The sequence below is a fragment of the Eptatretus burgeri genome, chromosome 8 (genome assembly GCF_056783735.1).
Source record: "Eptatretus burgeri isolate ZD-2024b chromosome 8, Ebu_testis_v1, whole genome shotgun sequence".
In the NCBI taxonomy this organism is placed as follows: Eukaryota; Metazoa; Chordata; class Myxini; order Myxiniformes; family Myxinidae; genus Eptatretus; species Eptatretus burgeri.
In genome coordinates this window covers 46,953,086-46,972,917 of record NC_140968.1, presented here as the reverse complement: position 1 = coordinate 46,972,917, position 19,832 = coordinate 46,953,086, and the positions used below count along the sequence as shown (strand labels likewise).

General features: G+C 42.5%; 1 protein-coding gene across 5 annotated transcripts in view; it reads right to left on the bottom strand.

Moving 5' to 3' along the window:
- Positions 1–19,832, bottom strand: part of JARID2 (jumonji and AT-rich interaction domain containing 2) — a 142,452-nt gene that overhangs the window by 82,195 nt on the left and 40,425 nt on the right. For all 5 annotated transcript variants that reach the window (XM_085891894.1, XM_085891890.1, XM_085891891.1 and 2 more), the window contains one exon: positions 2,532–2,698. In XM_085891894.1, the coding sequence (XP_085748020.1) occupies positions 2,532–2,698 (167 nt within the window). The remainder of the gene's footprint in view (positions 1–2,531; positions 2,699–19,832) is intronic.

Genomic DNA, 19,832 nt, shown 5'->3' with positions numbered 1-19,832 from the left:
TGTATCTTTATTAAAACATTCTCCATGGGTAGAGGTGTTCCTATGTTGAAAGTTTCGTATCAATTACTCAAGCAGTTGTGGAGAAAGACTTAAAAGTGAATAAAGATGAAAAAGTAAGGGAAGAAGAAGAAAAAAAAAGTGAGGACCTCAGTCAACATACTGTTACGGTGGTGGAAATTCACAGAACACCATTCAGGTTCCCCAGAGATCAGTTATTTTGATAAGTACGTGTTTTAGGTTACATTCCCCCACTGATGTATAACGGGTCTTGTTCGTGTGCCGGGCTGTGAATCTTTGAGGTCGCCGTTATTCTTTTCTGTCTTTTATTTTCAACAGCATCTCAACAACGCTATCAACTCCACAACACCGCCATCTTCTCGACAGCGCCATCAACATCGCGACACCATCACGCCCTCCTCAGCAACAGCGGCAAAATGCCGTTGTCGCAGACACGCCGCGCCGCATTGGAGGCCACATTCCACAGTCCGTGTGCAATCAGCCGTGAAACGGCTGATTAGCATAATCGGATCAAGATGGGCTCTGCCTCGAAAAAGACTGGCCAATCAGAACGTCCGTGTACAAACAGCCATGACACGGCTGATAAACATAATCAGATCAAAATGAGCTCTGCCTCGAAAAAAGCCAGCCAATCAGAAATGGGGTTTCCACCAGGGGTGAAAGGGCAGAGGTGAAAGTAGTCGGAGCCAGCAGCGGGTGAAGATTCGAAGGGCGGGTACCCCCACCCGATAAAAAGGGCGGAGTCACGTCGCCAGAGCTAGTTGCCAGTTGGAGTTGAGTTGATGTGGAGCGTCAAGAGCGAGTTGGGCGGGATCAAGGCGCAACGGCAGAAGGACGGAGTTTGGAGTCGCTGAAGAGAAAGGTGCATCGAAGCTGCGTCGCAGTCCGGGCAGACGGCCCCGAGAGCTTTGAGCGGCGCTGAGTGAACGGGCTCTAGAAGAGCATCACCTCTAAGAGAGCAAGGCCCGTTCGCTCCTCTGAAGCGTCGTCGGCCAAGCCCGATAAACTAGGCCGCGGGGAAGGCCAATCGACCAAAGAAAGCCGTCCGCCAAGCTGCTTAAACCACTCAAGCGACTGGCGCATTTTGCGACGCCCCATGTAGAACAGAGACACAGGAGTCGCCGACCCGAAGACGGTCGAGTCGCCACCAAGGGGCGGCCAGGTAACCAGCCCGGTCTCTTGAAGTCCTTCGGTCCTCCCGGCTCCGAGTACCATTAAAGGCTCACGAGTCCTATTTCTTTTCCTTGGGTTTTGAATGGAAGTCTGTGGCGCCTTGTCTCATTTAAGTAGGAATTGTGATTAAGTGCATGATTGCGTGTACATTATTGCATAGACCTCGGCTGTAGGCTTTTTGCTCATGTCTTGTCCCCATCCCCCCCCCCCCATTGATTATGTGCTTATTATAAATAAATGCCCCATTGTTTGAATGTCAACTTCATCGTTGCGTCATTTTATGCCATTGACTGCCACGGCGCGCTCGGGATGTTAACTGGCTATTAAGGCCGATAAAAGTGACAATCTGGTCTGACGGCACTTGGCGATTTAAAACCGCTCGGCTTCGCACACGGAACGAGCATGCTTAAGCGGCTCGTTTCCGTACGAGTCCCATCGAGGTATAAACTCGAGGTATTTCTGTCCGTGCGAATAGTTAGGTATATCGACAATTTGGCGATTAACCCTGTAGCGCATGGACAGAATAATTGACAAGTTTATGGTGCGTTAAAAGGCACCCGTAGCTGGTTTTCGGGGTTGTCCGGAAAGCGACGACGGGATTCCGGTCTTCGGTGGGCTTGCGACTGCGATTGGACTGAAGCGGTCGTGCGAACGCCGACGCCGGCGGAAATCTGTAACAATACATTCCAAAAGATGGTCAATGATGGTTGTGGATGCCTATTACTAATATAATTAACAAATCAAAGTTTTTGTGAACAGCACCCCTTTTTTCATTCGTGCTCAAAAGAAAAGTTTTCAGAATCATGAACATTTCAATACAAAATTGGAATAAATGTACCGGAGAACATTAAGGCACGTGCGCATGCAAGTGCATGTGTGGTACAGTTTCAAAATGCTAACACTTAACTAATAGAAGTAAAGATGGAGGCTGAAGGCAAACCTGCAGATAAATGTGCTGAGAATATGGCAAAAATAACTAGTTCACACCATGATGCAGATAACCTGGGGCTGGACCCTTTAAATTAAAAAGTCACAAGCTTTTGGTTCAGGAGCTGCCAACCTTGGAGGTACTTGATGGATGATACATTAAACATAATGGGACTGATTTTTTCCAGCAAGTGCAGTTCGGCATGGTGATCATTCGCATTACTAAAGTGAGTATAATGTTTAAGGTACCACAGAAAAGCTCAGGCAAATGTTTTGTGCAAAGAAAAAGACAGTAATTAGAATGCCAGATGGTTTTAAAAAACAGGAAAAGAACAAGGATGTCAAGAAAAATAAATAAATAATTTTTTTTTTTTAATCTTTCGTATAGCAGGAGACAGTCATCACCAGATCACCTCGAAGGCAGAGAAAAGTGAGGAAATCTTCGGTTTTTGGCCTCTTGCTGGAGAAGTCCTTTAATCGACTGGAGGCAGTAGAGGGTGTGTCAGGAACCTTGACCGGCGTCGTACTTGGACTATTAGGCAGGCACTGTGCAAATTTCCTCTGGGCGTGCAAGCGTGGTCTGACGGAGAAAGAAAATAATGGTTAAAAACCTGTAAACAATGGTAACTGAAGCCCGTCAGATATGGCACCAAATAGAGGCAAAAATAATGAATGCATATTTCTTAACGAATATATATATATACACATATATATACACACACACAAGCCGGTAGGCGACGAGGGATTCGCTAGGATAGAAGTGCTGGATACGATAATTTTCATTCTGACCGATCCACCGACGAAGATTCATTGCCAAGACGTATTGGTTCACATACAATTGTTCCTCTGCCTGGCAAGATTTTTCCTATTGCGTGTTTTGCCAACTGGCATTCCTCATAAAAAATGACGGTAAATAGACACCCTATTTTTGAAGGACTACCATTTGAAAAATAATCGGTTTGCTGGTTTGTGGTGTGGAGCCTCGTGTTGCAGGCACACACACACACACACACACACACACACACCCCGATAAACTTCTCTCAATGCTCTTGTTTGACCACACCTCCTGAGCCACACAATATTTTTCATAAGCCACACCCACTTTACATAAGCCACGCCCACTTTCCTACGCCACTCCCACTTTTCATGAACCACGTCCACTTTCCTGAGCCCCTCATAAAAATGACGGTAAATAGACACCCGATTTGTGAAGGACGACCATTTGAAAAATAAAACCTCAATCAAAAACCGGCTCGAGTAAAATTTTCTAAATATCTCAAAGTGTTTAATTCCGAAGTCTCGCTTCTCTACATTCAAAACTGAAGGACAAGTATTGAAAATACTGTACGTGGTTTTTCGGCCGCTGCACAGCAACGGGTGGTTGCTCGGCAACGAAATTCTAACGCGCACATTCTGAACAAATACTGCACATGTTGGCAAAGTTTCATCGAAATTGGTCGCTGGTCCGTGCTGTGGAGCCTCGCGTTGCAGACACACAGAAAACCCGACAATAAGGGATATCTAACATATATAGCGAATCCAATATATACCGTATTTTCCAGTGGGTAAACTGCACTTTTTTAATTGGCAAAAAAAGCTAAAAGTCGGGGGTGTGATTAATGCACAGGTCTGAGAAAAAAAAATTCGTCTTAAAAACAATCAATGCTGAATTTCAATTGTATTCCAAATGAACACTATTGTAGCAGTTGGTACCGCTGTTAAGCTCAATTTTCAAAATCGATTCAGGTTAAGAGTTTGTACAGCATTTTATTAAGTCTGGAAAAATTAAGTAAATTAAAAACCCCAGACACCCCCTGAATTTCGGCGTGTGGTGTATATAGAGCCTCGAGGCTCTGAGAACACCATGAAACACCAAAGAAGAACACCTGGTCACACATCAAAAGAAGAATTATTCACAATAGCTGGAATCCAACGACGGAGTACTCACCTCAAATAAGCTTCCCTCGTATGTTGTGTCCCAGAGGAAGACACTGCCCAAAGACAAGTTTCCAGCCGGCATCATTGTTCATGCACAGCAGAAGGGGTGGATAGACGAGGGACTTGGAGTGGCGACTATCTTTTTACATGCATCACTTTCTATATGAACATCCGATGCAGGCAGAATTAATCCACCAACCTTGTTCCTTACATGCTGACACGATGCTCGTAAATGCTGGACAGCAGGGCATGGTTTAAAACTCGGAACAACCAATCAACCTCGAGTACTTTTCTGGACGAGGGAAGGAAATCGAGTTAAAAGGAAGAAGAAGAATCTCATGAGAGCGAGCAGCCACGTGGAACGGTGAAGCTTCAAGAAGTACCAGTGCTGCTCGGTTCTTTTGGTTCTCTTCGTTCTTCCTGGTTCTCACCAGCGGTTCCCAACTTGCTTCCCACAAATTATTCACGTCAACCAGACAAGCTTTCTTGTTTCGCAGGCCTTTGTATTTGACCCAGGTTTCGAGGAACATTAGCTGCGTCTCGGAGGAACCACCAAAGACAAACTTTCCTATTTCCAGGACTTGGTATTTTCATCAGTTGAAAACCATTATTTCGTGACGCGTTTCCCGCCGGGATTTTCGACACGATTCCGAGAAGCATTGGCCACATGCATCTTGCTTGAACTTTCACCATTATGCCCGTCGCTACATTGGCCGAGTATCAAGTTGATAATTGGGAGACTGCCGGCGTTCATCGGGAGGATGAGAAAGGTCGACCTTCCGATGATCTGTGGCTGGATCGTCAAGGTGTGGGAGGAGATACCATCGGCAAATCATCAAGAGAGCATTTCTGAAATGATGAATCTCCAACAACATGGATGGCACAGAGGACAACATCATTTTGGAGGAGGAGGCTGCAAATGACGGTGACAGCAACGTGCACTTGCTTTACCCGGATTCAGACGAGGAGTTACGTGCCGTCTTCAACAAGGAAAGCATTGACAAAGATTTCCTTAAGTTTAGCTCAAAAGCTTCATCAAACCAAATTAGCCCTTTTCAGGGCCACAAATCCACAACAAATATGTATGATACCGGTATGAATCCCTTTTCTTCCTTTTCTCAGAACAAAAAATAAGAACTTCTTGGTGTGCTCTCCTCTCTCTAAAACTTCTTGAAAATGAGAATAAGACTGTTAGACAAAACTAAGCGAACATGGGAGTAAGCATGTTGATACCTCCTGCACTTTGCTCCGTACAAAGTTAATGTACAAATGTATTTAGATCGAGATCAGAAAATAAAATGATCAACATATTCATTTCTTATGAGGGTGAAAAACATGAGTGTGGTTAGTACACGGCCACCGTTAATACGCTGGAAAATACAGTCTATAAAAAAAAAATCAAGTAAAAATGCATTTTGTAAATATGCATGCCGGTGCTAAATCATAAAAAAATTTAAAAAAGATAATGAAAAAGAATTAAAAGAGTCAACTTTGGCCATCGTCATCAAAGCACCTCGGCTTTGTGCCAATTCAAAGAAAGAATCTATTGGACTTTTTGCCTTATCCACATCCCAACGACAAAGCATTGGCATCCGTATTCAAACGAAGCGATATATTTTCTCTATCAAGAAAGTGAAATGGTCCTTGCACTCATCTCTGTCTTAAAACAGAGCTCAAAAAGGACAAGGAAGTTTTGTTTTGTGATAATTTTCTATCGTTGAGATTTTCCTTTTATTTTGAGCAGCAGTGGTTTCACAAACCACTTGGACTATAATGACCTCCACCACCGAAAGTGGATGGAGGTTATGTTTTCACTCGTCTTGTCTGTCAACAAAATGTCTCAAAAGGTTGTGGATGGATTCAGACAAAACTTAATGAGCAGTTTTTGGGTATGCAACAAGAAAGAGTTAATTCAATTTTGGTGAAGATTTGAATACGGACCCGAGAATTTTTTAAAGTGATTTTTCACCATCAGTGATATTGCTAACCCTATATATAGAATTGCTAAAATTGCTATTGCTAAAACTATATATAGCATGATCTCAAAATTTCCAAAATGATTCTGGCCTTATTTCCAATCATCAATTTGGATTCAGACCAGGTCACTCTAACCTGCACTTGCTGCTCCTGCGTTCTCAACGATGGATGGAGGTCCTCAATGCCAGACATGAGATCAGAGCCATCTCCCGTGCTTTTGATACGGTCTGCCATCCAGCATTGCTCACCAAACTCTCTTCCTATGGTATCCAAGGAAATCTCCACCCATGGCTCACAGACTTCCCTTCCTGTCACAGTCAATGTGTGGCCCTAAATGGAATTCTCTCATCCCCTCTTCCTGTCCAGGCTGGAGTTCCTCAAGGCAGTGTTCTTGGCCCTGTGATTTTTCTGGTTTTCATCAATGATTTCTCTGACTCTCTGGAAAATGCTCTTCATCTCTTTGCTGATGACTCCACCCAATGCCGTACCATCTGTTATCCCTCAGATAGGCAAGCAGCAGCTTCTTCACTCTCTGCTGATCTGGATAAAATCACAACCTGGTTCAACACGTCAAACGTCTTTCAATCCTGACAAATATCACACTCACTATGTCTCTCTGAAAGGACAGTATGGAACCCCTGCCCACCAATCAACTTTCTCAACAATCCTCTTGAAGATGTCTTTCATTCAAACTTTTGGGACTCACTATCAGCCACGATCTTTCCTGGGAAAGCCACATCTCCAAGCTGGCCTCCAAAAGCCAGTTGCCGATTGGACATCCTCCGTCGTGCAAAGTCCTTCATTGGCACATCTGAGCTCCTGACCACATACAAAGCTTTCATCCGCAGTGTGATGGAGTACTGCTCTCCCTTCTGGGCTGGTGATCCCACCTCTCACACCTTTCTTGGCTTCATGCTGTAGAAACCAAGGCATTTAACATCATCGGTATCCCCTGCGATGAGGCCGAGTCTTTGGATCTCTCACCCCTCACCGCAGGCAGGTTGGTGATCTTTCTGTCTTCTACTGTCTCAGTCTCTCTCCCCCACCGCTTTGTCTGATATCTGTCCCGCCCATATTTCCACAGAGCGCTCAAGGTCTACTAACCCCCTTCTGGTAAAACTACCAAAATCAAGAATCACTGCTCACCTTCATTCTTTCATTCCTCTTTTTTCCCCTCCACCTTTGGAACAAACTCCCACACACTCTTCAATCCAACTCTTCCCTCCAGGTCTTCAAAACAGCTGCTTACCACCATCTCTCATCTTTCTCATCCAAATCCATGATCTATTCTACCCCCATTAATCCACCCAAACTCACCTCCTTTCCTACATGAAGGTCCCTGTAATGTCCATCTTGGTTACCCTCATGTACCCCACCCCATCCCTCTCCCTTCCAAAGATCTCCTCATGTCTCTGTTTTCCACCGTTTTGTGCTTCCCTCTCCCACCTCCCGCTCCCCTCGTTATACGTTCTGTGTGTTAGCTCTTATACAAGCCATGACACTGTATATTAAAAAAAAAGAAAGAAAAAAGCTGTGGCCGGATTCAGATGAAACTTGGCGGATAAATTGGTTAGATGCCAAGAACAAGCAGATTAAATTTTAGGGTGGGTCCAAATCCAGATCCAGCATATCAGTGAGATACAAAACGTTAACTAATCACCCTGGTGGAACTATGCGCTCTACCGCATGCCTCTCTTGTTGTATGCTGCATTGGCATTAGCCTTTCGTGATATTTCTCGTCTTTATAAGCTTTATACAAGCTGAGCAACAAGCAATTATTTTCTGCAAAGTGAAGGGGAGAAGGGATGGCAGGGTGGCGGTCTCATGTGTATCTGTTTTAAAAGAAATTGCTAATATATTTTAATTATACATTTCCCGGATTTTACGAGAAAAGCCTAGTTTTTATGTACGACTTATTGATGCCACAAGTTCTATTTAATAACCCAAACGTCTGTCCCACGAGCTCTTGAATTATCATTCCCACTCGCCCCCTCCCCTCATTTTTATGGCAAGCCTCCTCTTAATCATACTACCCAACCCTGCCACATTACTGAATGGCACAAGCCACCTCTCAGCTCTCCCCACCTTTCATGCCATCAGGACGGGTGGGTCTATTTTATGGCATAGCAGATCACAGTGCATCAGCCGCAACGGACTGCACAACGCTCATACAGTTACACAAGGAAGCACACACAGGTACTTCACAAATCAGTGGACAGCTGGTATGAGAATTATTTGGATTCAGCAGTTGGGTAATAAGAATAGAGAGCACCGGTTCATGCTTTCACCATATGTTCTCTGGTGTCTCTGCATTGGACAAAGCTTGGCAGTGAGGTGCACGCACCAGACAGCTTAACATGGAGGCTAGACCATAACAGCACACCACTTCTCCTGTCTGATCCTTATTTTAAGAGTTGTTGTATTCACCAATACTGCCCGTGCTCTTTTGTACCCGTCACCATGACCTCGTTCTTTGTATTGCAGCATGAAATAAAAGTTAAGATTTAATGTTCATTTGCGTGCTGCGTTTAAGGGTCAGTCAGAATTGTGCATTTGGGGAATTAGAAACGTGCGGTTATTACCTCTGCCACCGAAGGTGAAGGAGGTTGTTTTCACCCCTTTCTGTCTGTTTGTTTGTTTGTCTGTGTACAAGATATCTCAAAAAAGTTGTGGATGGATCCGGATGAAATTTTGTGGACAGGTTCGGTGTGTGGCAAGGACAAGTTGTTTAGATTTTGGTGAAGATCCAGATCCGACTACGAGAATTTTTAAAGTGATTCTTCACCATTGAGAGATCGGGCAAAAAACGATATCTCAAAGTTGTGGACCGATTCGGATGAAACTTAGTGGACACGGGTGTGTGACAAGGAAGACTTCATTCAATTTTGGTGAAGATCCGGATCCGATAATGTTTTTTCAACTAATTCTTCACTATTGAGAGATCGTGCTGAACTGAGCTATAGCACAATATCTCAAAAAGTCGTGGACGGATTCAGACGAAACTTGGACAGGTTGGATGTGTGGCAAGGAAGAATGGATTCGATTTTGGTGAAGATCCGAATCTGGATCTGGATGCGAGAATTATTTAATTTTGAAAGTGATTCTTCACCATTGGGAGATAGGGCCAAAACGATATAGTACTGTATAGCATGATATTTCAAACATGTATTGGGCCCGATATGTTCTCGTGGATCAGGCATTACGTGGCGGAGGTATGCGCTCTCGAGTGCCCTTCTGGTTTCCTCAAGTTATTATTTTCGATTTACTCTCATCAAAACTAGTGTGCAAAAGCTTTCATTTCCCACCCGAGAGATAGCTTGAGAACAAAACGAGATAAAAGTGCCAGAAAAATCTCCCACACACCAAGAATGAACAGTTATGCATTAAATTGCTTCAACATTTGGGATGTAGCCAGCTACTCATGGTCATAGTCTGGATGCAGAACTGGAATTTCACCCTAGGTGTGTTTTGGAGTACATACACAATTTTATTGCAGATTCTGGTAACATAGACTATACTGAACACAAATCCGAGTGATGCCACTTTGTCACGCTTGAGCAATTTTTTTTAGGAGCAAAATTCAAAATGCCGTTTTTTGGCCGGAACTTGGCCAAAAATTGATATGAACCCGATTTCAGTGGCAAACCCTATGTTTTGGGGGTCAAGGAATACACTGATATGTTTAAATAAACCATACAACTCATAATAATAGTCTATATTGCAATTTTTCTATTTAGATATAATATTTTGACTGAAAAAATATCGACCGAACTATTTTCAGCCGTAACTATGCCCAAAATCTATATGAACCTGATTTAAGTGGTAAACAGTATATTGTATTGTATTGTATATCTTTATTTCCAACAGTACAGTTGAGTAATACAATGATTAGGGAACTACACACTATAATTAATTATATTAACATAACCAAATAAATGTAATAAGCAAGGTTTACACAAATTCTACACAAATTCAAATCCAAAAAGGGATCTGTACTTGCTATCAACTATGAATACACTGATTGATTGCTGATGAATTTCTTTCATTCTGCTTTCACTCAATCTTTCTTTCACTCAATCTCACATACAAGACAGCTGCATAAATCAAATAACTAGCGTTCACTCAAGTTCCACAGCTTCGCTTGCTGGTACAGACTTTGTTTGGTCGTTCTGACATTCCTCAATACCATGGCAGCCACAGAACAATGAACAGGAGAGCCTGGCGGCAGAGCAACTACATCTATTCATTGCACAGGGTCGCACTGAGCTGCACCCACACCTGATCATTTTGAGAACATTATCAGGAGCTCTGATGACATCCGGAGGCAGAGACACAGGGAGCAACATGCTCGACACTTCATGTGACCATCCATGACTCGTTGGATCGATCAATGGTGGGTCTGGATCTAATGCAGCCCGCCATTTTGCTGCCTGCAAGTGCGCCCTGAGAACGTGTTGGATGAAAGCCACAGTGGTTGGTGGTAGAGTTTTTAACTCTGGTGCTGATGTCAGCTTCTTGTTAGCCATCTTTGAAGACCAGACATCAAATCGAATAGCTGACATGTCTTCTGTTTCCTGGGATCCATAGCAAGCAGCGAAGAAGGCAGTTGCTTCAGATATGACATCTGGTAATTCTGCATCAAGATCACCAAGATAATTTAATTGACGACCATCTTTGAGGTGTTTCACAATTGTGCCTTTTCCGATACCCCACAGGTAGGCAACTGTGTCACATCCAGACACCACATGTGCTGCTAGAACTTGGGTGACAATATCTGCATGCTTCTGCACTGTCGCCTTGATGTCAACAGACAATTTGTCACGACTTGTACCAGCCATCACAAGGTTGCATGCCAGTTCCTTCAGTTGGTAAAAATGCAACAGCAATATGAATGCATTTGTGTCGTCTGAAATTACCCGGATACTCGGAACTCCTGATGAGGCGAGAAGGACCATTTGTTGTGCCATAATAACATCGGCTTCTTCGTGAGTGGTTCTTAGGTCAGGCCTCTCTACTACTTGGTATTCTGCAATTTCCATAGGTATTGGGTTAGGTCCAGTTAATATGAGCTTTGTGTTGGCAGAAAATGCTTCAGGATGGTCTTTGATGGAGCTGCAAATGATATTTATTAACTGGACTTTGTTCTCTGTCACTGTCAAAACGATATTTTGTGCAGGGAGTGGCGTCGTCAGATTCAGCTGGTGTCGTCGACTGGCATCTTTGCCTGCACGAGTGGTTCGCGTGACTTTCTTGATGCTGTTGTCATAATACCGGTCAAAGACCAAATACGTATCACATATCTTCATCTTATCTCTCAAATAAGAAAGAAGATTCTGCACATAGTCCTCTACTGTTCCTTTCGATGGCCATTGAATCACCCACAGCATAGCACAACCATCTACAATGATTGCTCCATCAGCTGGAAACATTCTGTCAGACACCTCCACCTGCAATTTCTGCTTTAAGACTGCTTTCGATTTTGTGATTCGCATGTCACCGTTATCTTCAAACATAGAAGGCGGTACTGAGACGAGCTCAAACTTCAGGACATCTTTCAGGTTGATGTCCCTCGCTACATGAAGGCCCAACACTCTTGAATATATGAGCCCCGTGTCACTGAAATCGGATTCATGTCTCGATTTTTGGCCGAGTTACGGCCAAAAAACGGTTTTGATGGTGGCCATTTTGAATTTTGCTCCTAAAAAAATTGCTCAAGCGTGACAAAGTGGAATCACTCAGATTTGAGTTTAGTATAGTCTATGTTACCAGAATCTGCAATAAAATTGTGTATGTACTCCAAAACACACTTTAGCCAATGGCTGCCAGACTATCAGCACTTCAGAACCTCACGCACACACAATACAATGAGGCGACGTGATTGCCTTCAACATTTTTTTTTTCAATGGAAAGAGAGAGAGAAGAGGGGAAAAATAAATAAATAAATAAATAAACCCGCAATATTTTGCAAATGGAGCAATTTACCGTTTTTTTTTAAACATATTTAAAAGGCGGTAAGATAGACAGCGGAAGGTGGACAAACTAACAACTACATTGTTGGGACACACCAATGAACCAAGTTCTACAGCGGAAGAATATATTTCAGGCAAATCAAAGAATACAAAACCTCAGCATCAGCAAATGGTACCTTTAAAAGAGGAGAAAGAATAATCTTGAGATGAAAACAATGAGTGATGAGAAAGGATCATGCCCCAGGAAAACACAAACAAACTACTTGAACAGCTGAGACTGTGCGAGGCCACAAGCGCTGATGGGAGATAAAAAGTACAGCGACAAACATGGCAGGAAACAGAAAGTGTCTGAGAATGTGGCTCAACTGTCAGTGGCTTGAAGAGTTATAAATCTTCAATTCACAGAATAGTTTAATAATTTATACTGCTGCAAACAAACAAACAATTAATTAACCTTTACCTTTGCCACCTAATGGGGACAGAGTTTGTTTTCAATTCTGTCTCTGGACACGATATCTCAAAAAATTGTGGACGGATTGGGACAAAATTTGGTGAACAGGTTGTGTGTGTGCGTGTGCGTGTGCGTGTGCGTGTGCGTGTGCGTGAGACGAGGACAAACCAATTAGATTTGGGTGAAGATCCAGATCCAATAATTTTTTTAAGTCATTCTTCAGCACGGGGAGATCGGGTCAAAAACGATATATGGCATATTTCAAAAAGTCGTAGATGAGTTATGACAAAACTAGATGGAGGAGTTGGTTAGGTGACAAGAACAAGTCAATTTGATTTTGTTTCAGGTTCGGATGCAGATCCAGCCTATCAGTATGATACAAAATGTAAACTGTTCAGTCTGGTAGAGGTATGTGCTCCGAGTGCTGTTCGAGTTTTGGTGGTAAAATTGTTAATATTTCTGTCTACAAAGGTCAAACATTATACAAAGTACACCAAAACTCTCTATAGCAGGACTCTGGTGAATTTGTAAACAATGAATGATTTAATAAAGAGGAATAGAAGCAGAGAAGGATGGGAGGATTGGAGTGGGAAGAGGAATCTTTGACAACAAAGTGAGACATTCTTTGCACTTTCAGGATAGTACAAAAAAACAAGCTGCTGGTATATGCGTGCTTCGCAAGGCAACCACCAGACCCAGGACGTAATTTCACCAAGTGGAACAAGTCGCGTGCAACCATGGTGGCGAGATGGGCTACCCTCCAGCTTAACCACGAAAACGTACCCGAGACTTCCAAGGGAAACATTGTGGGCAAAGTTGCCATGCTGAAATGTCAGCCATTCATTTTATCATTACTGAATATCAATGTAAGCAAGTGAATAATCTGCAAAAGATTATGGTAGGTCAAATATGCCGGATTGAAAGAAAACATTTATACACAAGAGAAATTGAGTCCACCTTGTGATCAAAAATGCACGAGTTTTAACCGATAGCACTCAAATATCATGCCTGGCCAGCCAGTTGGTGAAAGACATGGTCCAAAAATTTTCTCCATCCGATCCAACAAGGTGGAAATAATTGGGACCATTAAAGTAGTATCGAGAATGGCAAGAGGTAGAGCGCATAGCTCCACCAGGCTGAAGAGTTTACATTTTGCATATCACCGATAGGTTGGATCTGAATCCAGACCATCTAAATATAATTGGCTTGTTCTTGTCACCTATCCAACTCATGCACCTCGTTTTGTTACAACTCGCCCACAATTGTCTGAAATATCGTGCTGTACATCGTTTTTGGTTACCTCTTTCAATGGTGAAGAATCAGTTAGAAAATATAAAAATTCTCATATCTGGATTCAGATCACCACCAAAGTTGAATCAATTCTTCCTTGTCACACACACAACATGTCCACTAAATTTAGTCTGAATCAGTCAACTTTTTGAGATATCCTGCACAGAGAGACAGACAGACAGTAAAACAGACAGGGGTGAAAACATAACAACCGACCATCTTCGTTGGGGGAGGTAGTAAGTCAAGCGGTGCTTTGTCGAGTTCACCAATTTTGTGATATTATATATAAATATATATATATATATATACACATATATATATATATATATATATATATATATATATATATATATATATATATATATATATATATATATATATATATACACACACACACACACACACACACACACACACACACACACACACACACACACACACACACACACACACACACACACACACACACACACACACACACACACACACACACACACACACACACACACACACACACACACACACACACACACACCAAACCTGGGGACATACACAAGGATATTTGAAATTGATCATTTTTCTTGCGTATTCCCCTCTCATATTTCCATTTCAGACAGGAGGTACTTTGTTTGCTTTCCTTTTTTGCCCCAGAATGTGCAAACACATATCCATCTAATATACCACAACATAAAGGTAACCAGAAAATAGGTGAACAGCATTTCCAGGAAACATGAGGCAAAGGAATATGTCAACAGAAACTAGAAAGGCAACCTTCGATGTCCCTGCGTCAGCAGATATGCCTCCACCCACATTATTACATCATTATAATACTTGTACCAAGTTTGATTGAAATCCCTGAATGGAGATTCAGAAGATTAAATAATTCTGGCTGCAAGATCATGCATCCCATCAGGTTGAAATTGAAAATATTTATTCCCCATGACTACTGCATCATAATTGTGAGGTTTCACGTCGATCAATTAAGCGGTTCAAGAGAAATAACTTTTCTCAGATTTGCATTGAATTCAATATGGCATCAGACCATGTGACCCATTAATTATTTGTGAACACCCTGGTATCCCCAAGGTTTGGGGAACACGTGGGTGAAGTTTCCCCTCAATCTGTCAAGCCGTTCTGGAGTATATTTTTAAAGGTTTATTGTTCAAAAATAAATAAATAAATAAAAATCAAAGCTGTCAAACCATGTGACCCAAGATGTCACAGGTGGAGAATTTTTTTGTTCCTCGTGGATAGGTGATTATACCTGTAAAAGTTGCCTCGATCTGTTCAGCCATTTGAGAAGATCTCTGAAGGTAGTTAGGTTCAAAACAATGTGGTTGCCGAACCACACAACCGATATCAATTTTTTTTCCCCCTCATACAATATAGCCCAAGAAGGTCCTCAACAAATTTCGCACTGATTGGATAAGCGTTCAATATATGCAATTATGACATTATAACGAAGCCAACGATGACATAAAAAAAAAATCTAACTTATCCCATGGGGAGTACTTCACATGTGCCGAATTTCTATTTTTTTTTTTTCCATGAAGCGGTTTCAGAGATGGAGGTCCAAAGTTTCTCCTTTCCACCCCCTCCCCCCAACATCACGTGACCTATATTGACCACATCACTGCCACCATAATTATCATTGAAACATTCTACATGAGCAGTCACACCTCGGGTGAAAATTTTGTCTCAATCGGGGAAGTGGTTACAGAGAACACAGAGAAAACAGAGAAAACTCGATGGTATTCGTAGAATAGATACCACACGCAGTCTTGAGAAGGACTTGTAGTCTAGGACCTGGCTTAGACATGTATGCACTTAATTTAGGAGAGGATAACTCAACTGTTTTTGGCTAATATGACCCCAAGGAACAATTCGGGATGTGTGCCAAAATCTCTATCCGGGACGAACAGCCCGAAAATGACCACGCCCTTTTTAAAATCTATGTACCCCATTGTCTATCACTCTATTATCACTCACTCAGCCTGCTTTTGATTTATTCATAGCACCAGTACTACAAGATCCAGAGAGAGAGAGAGTGAGAGAACGACTTATCCATCCAGTGTCACAGAGATAATATCTCATTATATTATAGATAATATCACACCATCCAAGTCTACCTTAAGGAAAGGCCATTGCTGTCCCAGTCCTTTGATTACTGGAACACATACATTTCCCACCTGTTCCCAATAGTCAGGGATCTGACCAATTCTCTGCGCTCTGGAGACTGGATTCTCTACCTCAGTGCTATGGAGAGGGCAACTTCACTGTTCTTCTTTTTTGGGAGAACAAACTACTCTCGATGGACACCATTATTCCTACAGGACTGCTATCAACTGAAGGAGAAGTTCCCACTCCTCTACAACTCCTACATGAATGGTAGATTTGTCATGAACACCACCAAGAAAGGTAGTGGAGTGCCCTTTGACCAGGCGCTAGAGCAGTGCTACAATCGGCCTGCAAAAGTGAGTGGGGGGATAATTGGGGTCACCAGAAAGAAGGAAGCAGTAGCTCTGTGGGGAATTATCAAGCATAAAAAGACCAGTACGTTGACCTCCTGAAGATGAAGGATGATGTCGAAGGAGAACTCTCACTTCACCCCAAGTACTGCAACTAAGATAGTTGGGATGGTGCAAGACATAGAGTAGTATCTCCTGAAGGTATGCAGTCTTCTACAAGACCAGGTAGCACTGAAGAATGTTATCACTGGAGAAATTGTGACCAATGTAAATGTAGACAAGTTGTTGTGCTGTATCAAGGAGGGCAGCACTGCTTGTGCTAATTTTATCGATGATCGACTCAGAAATAGGTCGATATCGATACACTCAACTATAAGCAAAATCAAGTTTACGTCCCCTAATACCACCTTGAAATTGGCTCCCAAAGCAGACATCAAAGATGAGACAATCAAAGCTCTCATGTTTATTGAGTATGGGAGTCACCAGGGGTTCATTGTTGAGGAGCTACTCAAGCATGAGATCACCAACTCTGCATTCTTCTTGGTTGACAAAGATGGTTACTTGAGGAAGAGTACCAAATCACAACTTGGGACTGAGCTGCTGAAGTTGTGCCCAATAATAGATTAAAAAAAAAGGGCCAGAAACCTCCCCACAAACCCACGCCATCATTATCGACTTCATGGCCTTGGTGAGAAAGGTCCCCTTAAAGAAGCTTGATTCGCCCGTCAAGACATTCCATGACTTTGGTATTGCCTTGACATTTATGGTCACCAAAGCTGGGCACAACTGTGATGAGATCCATATCGTTTTTGATGCTTACAGAGAGGACATCATCAAGAATGGAGAGAGGGGGAAAAGAAGAAAGTCAAAAGAAATGGTTGTCCTTGATGTGATATCACCAAACCAAAATGTTCCAGTGGTATTGGAGAACTTTTGGTCATCTTCCATCAGCAAAACTGCTTTCCAGGCATTCTATGTTGAGTGGCTCACCACCAATTACCACGGAACCAAACCTCTATATCTCGGTATATCACCACAGGCATGGATGGTGTCAGCTGGGTGTGCTTCTCCATTCCCTCGGCTCAACTGCACACACGAGGAAGCTGATGACAGGATGATGTTCCATGTGCAGGACATTCTAAGTCACCGGTCAGGACCAACATCCATGACGCTGTCATCAGGTGACACAGATGTCTTTGTGTGCCTGTTATACCACATCACAGTCAATTGGAGAGATCTTGGCCTCCAAGAGCTTTGGCTCGTCCGCAACTCAGGAGTGAAAAGATCAATATTACCACTCCACGATATCTGCATTGCTCTGGGAGACGAGCTCACAAAGTGTCTCCCAGCACTCCATGCGCTGACTGGGTGCGATACAACCAGCAAGATATCAACTAAACTTGCAGCCCTGAATGCTGTCCGCAAACCAGGAAATTCCTCTCTGATCCTGAATTTTGACTGTCCCCAGCTCGCAGAAAGTGCAATACAGATGGCAGAGACATTCTTGGTCAAGTGTCTCAAACCATCAACAGACCTGGAGACATTTGACGACCTGCATCTCACTGCATTTGATAGCAATGCCCTCAAGATGGACTTTGAGAGAACCACTTGCACCTCAACTAATGCAAGGAAACATATCCATAGAAGCTATTACCAACAGCAGCTATTACCAAAAGCCCCATTTAGAGATGCCACCCTGATTATGAATGCCGAGTCTTATGGGTTTGTAAGAAGGGGCAGTTTATTAGTCCCTGAGATTGTGATCTCCAAACCCAAAGGCCTGCCAAATCCCTGCACATGTGGCAAGTGTGCTCGCAAAAATATGTGTTCCTGCAGGGTAGCTGGGATCAAGTGTTGCAAGTACTGCAAATGCAAGGGAGGTGATTGTTGTAAAAACCCAACCACTGAATGAACACTGCTCATCATCCTCATACCTGGACTCTGTTGTGTTACTCTTCATGTTCCTGACCCTGGTTTACGTGACACATAAACAGTATTAATGTGGTTTTAAAAGTTGTATTGTTGGTGGTTGGGCAATTTCCCTGCTGATCGTTGAAACATTTAAGCTCTCTAGATAGTGCTGCCTACTAAAGTAATGTTTTGTTTTTTTATTTTTCATTTTAAGTTAACATTCCATTGATAATAGTATGTAAATGATTGAAAATACAATTTCTTTCTATTAATCAAATGCTCGCTTTTTCTTTTTTTAAAATCCCTTGTATTGTTCAAATTCCAAATTGTCAGTTCAACTCTAGTAGATGGCACAAATCTTCTAACTTTGCTCTAAGTCCGGAAAGTTTAAGTTAATAAACATATGGCAATTCCAGTATGTATGGTAAATAAAACGTTTTTTTTTGCCATTTTCTCATAAAAAAAATATCAAATTAGAAATTTTACACTCTTCTATGACCCCCCTAAATAAATAAATAAATAAACATGGCCATTCTGAACATTTTGAGCACCTCAGAAAATCTGTAGCTCCAACGGTTTAGAAGATACAGCTATATCAGAAGTAGCACTTTCAATGAAAAAGGGTGGGGTCATTTTAAAAAGGGCGTGGTCATTTTCGAGCTGTTCGTCCCGGATAGAGATTTTGGCACACATCCCAAGTTGTTCCTTGGGGTCATATTAGCCTAAAACAGTTGAGTTATCCTCTCCTAAGTTAAGTGCATACATGTCCAAGACAGGTCCTCTACTATTGGTGCGAGCCAACTCTCGTCACCGAACCAACTCAAATCCACAGAGTTTCGTCACAACTCGTCCACAACTTTTTGGTACATGATATACAGTGGGGAGAACAAGTATTTGATACACTGCCGATTTTGCAGGTTTTCCCACTTACAAAGCACGTAGAGGTCTGTAATTTTTATCATAGGTACACTTCAACTGTGAAAGACGGAATCTGAAACAAAAATCCTGAAAATCACATTGTATGATTTTTAAATAAATAATTTGCATTTTATTGCATGAAATAAGTATTTGATCACCTACCAACCAGTAAGAATTCCAGCTCTCACAGACCTGTTAGTTTTGTCTTTAAGAAGCCCTCCCATTCTCCACTCATTACTTGTATTAACTGCACCTGTTTAAACTCGTTATCTGCTTTTTGATGATGTCTAAGGACATCAGGGACAAAATTGTAGACTTGCACAAGGCTGGCATGGGCTACAGGACAATAGGCAAGCAGCTTGGTGAGAAGGCAACAACTGTTGGCGCAATTATTAGAAAATGGAAGAAGTTCAAGATAACAGTCAATCTCCCTCGGTCTGGGGCTCCATGCAAGATCTCACCTCGTGGAGCCTCAATGATCATGAGAAAGGTGAGGCATCAGCCCAGAACTACACGGCAGGACCTGGTCAATGACCTGAAGAGAGCTGGGACCACGGTATCAAAGAAAACCATAAGTAACACACTACGCCGTCATGGATTAAAATTCTGCAGTGCACGCAAGGTCCCTCTGCTCAAGCCAGCGCATGTCCAGGCCCGTCTGAAGTTTGCCAATGACCATCTGGATGATCCAGAGGAGGAATGGAAGAAGGTCATGTGGTCTGAGACCAAAATAGAGCTTTTTGGGTTAAACTCCACTCGCCATGTTTGGAGGAAGAAGAAGGATGAGTACAA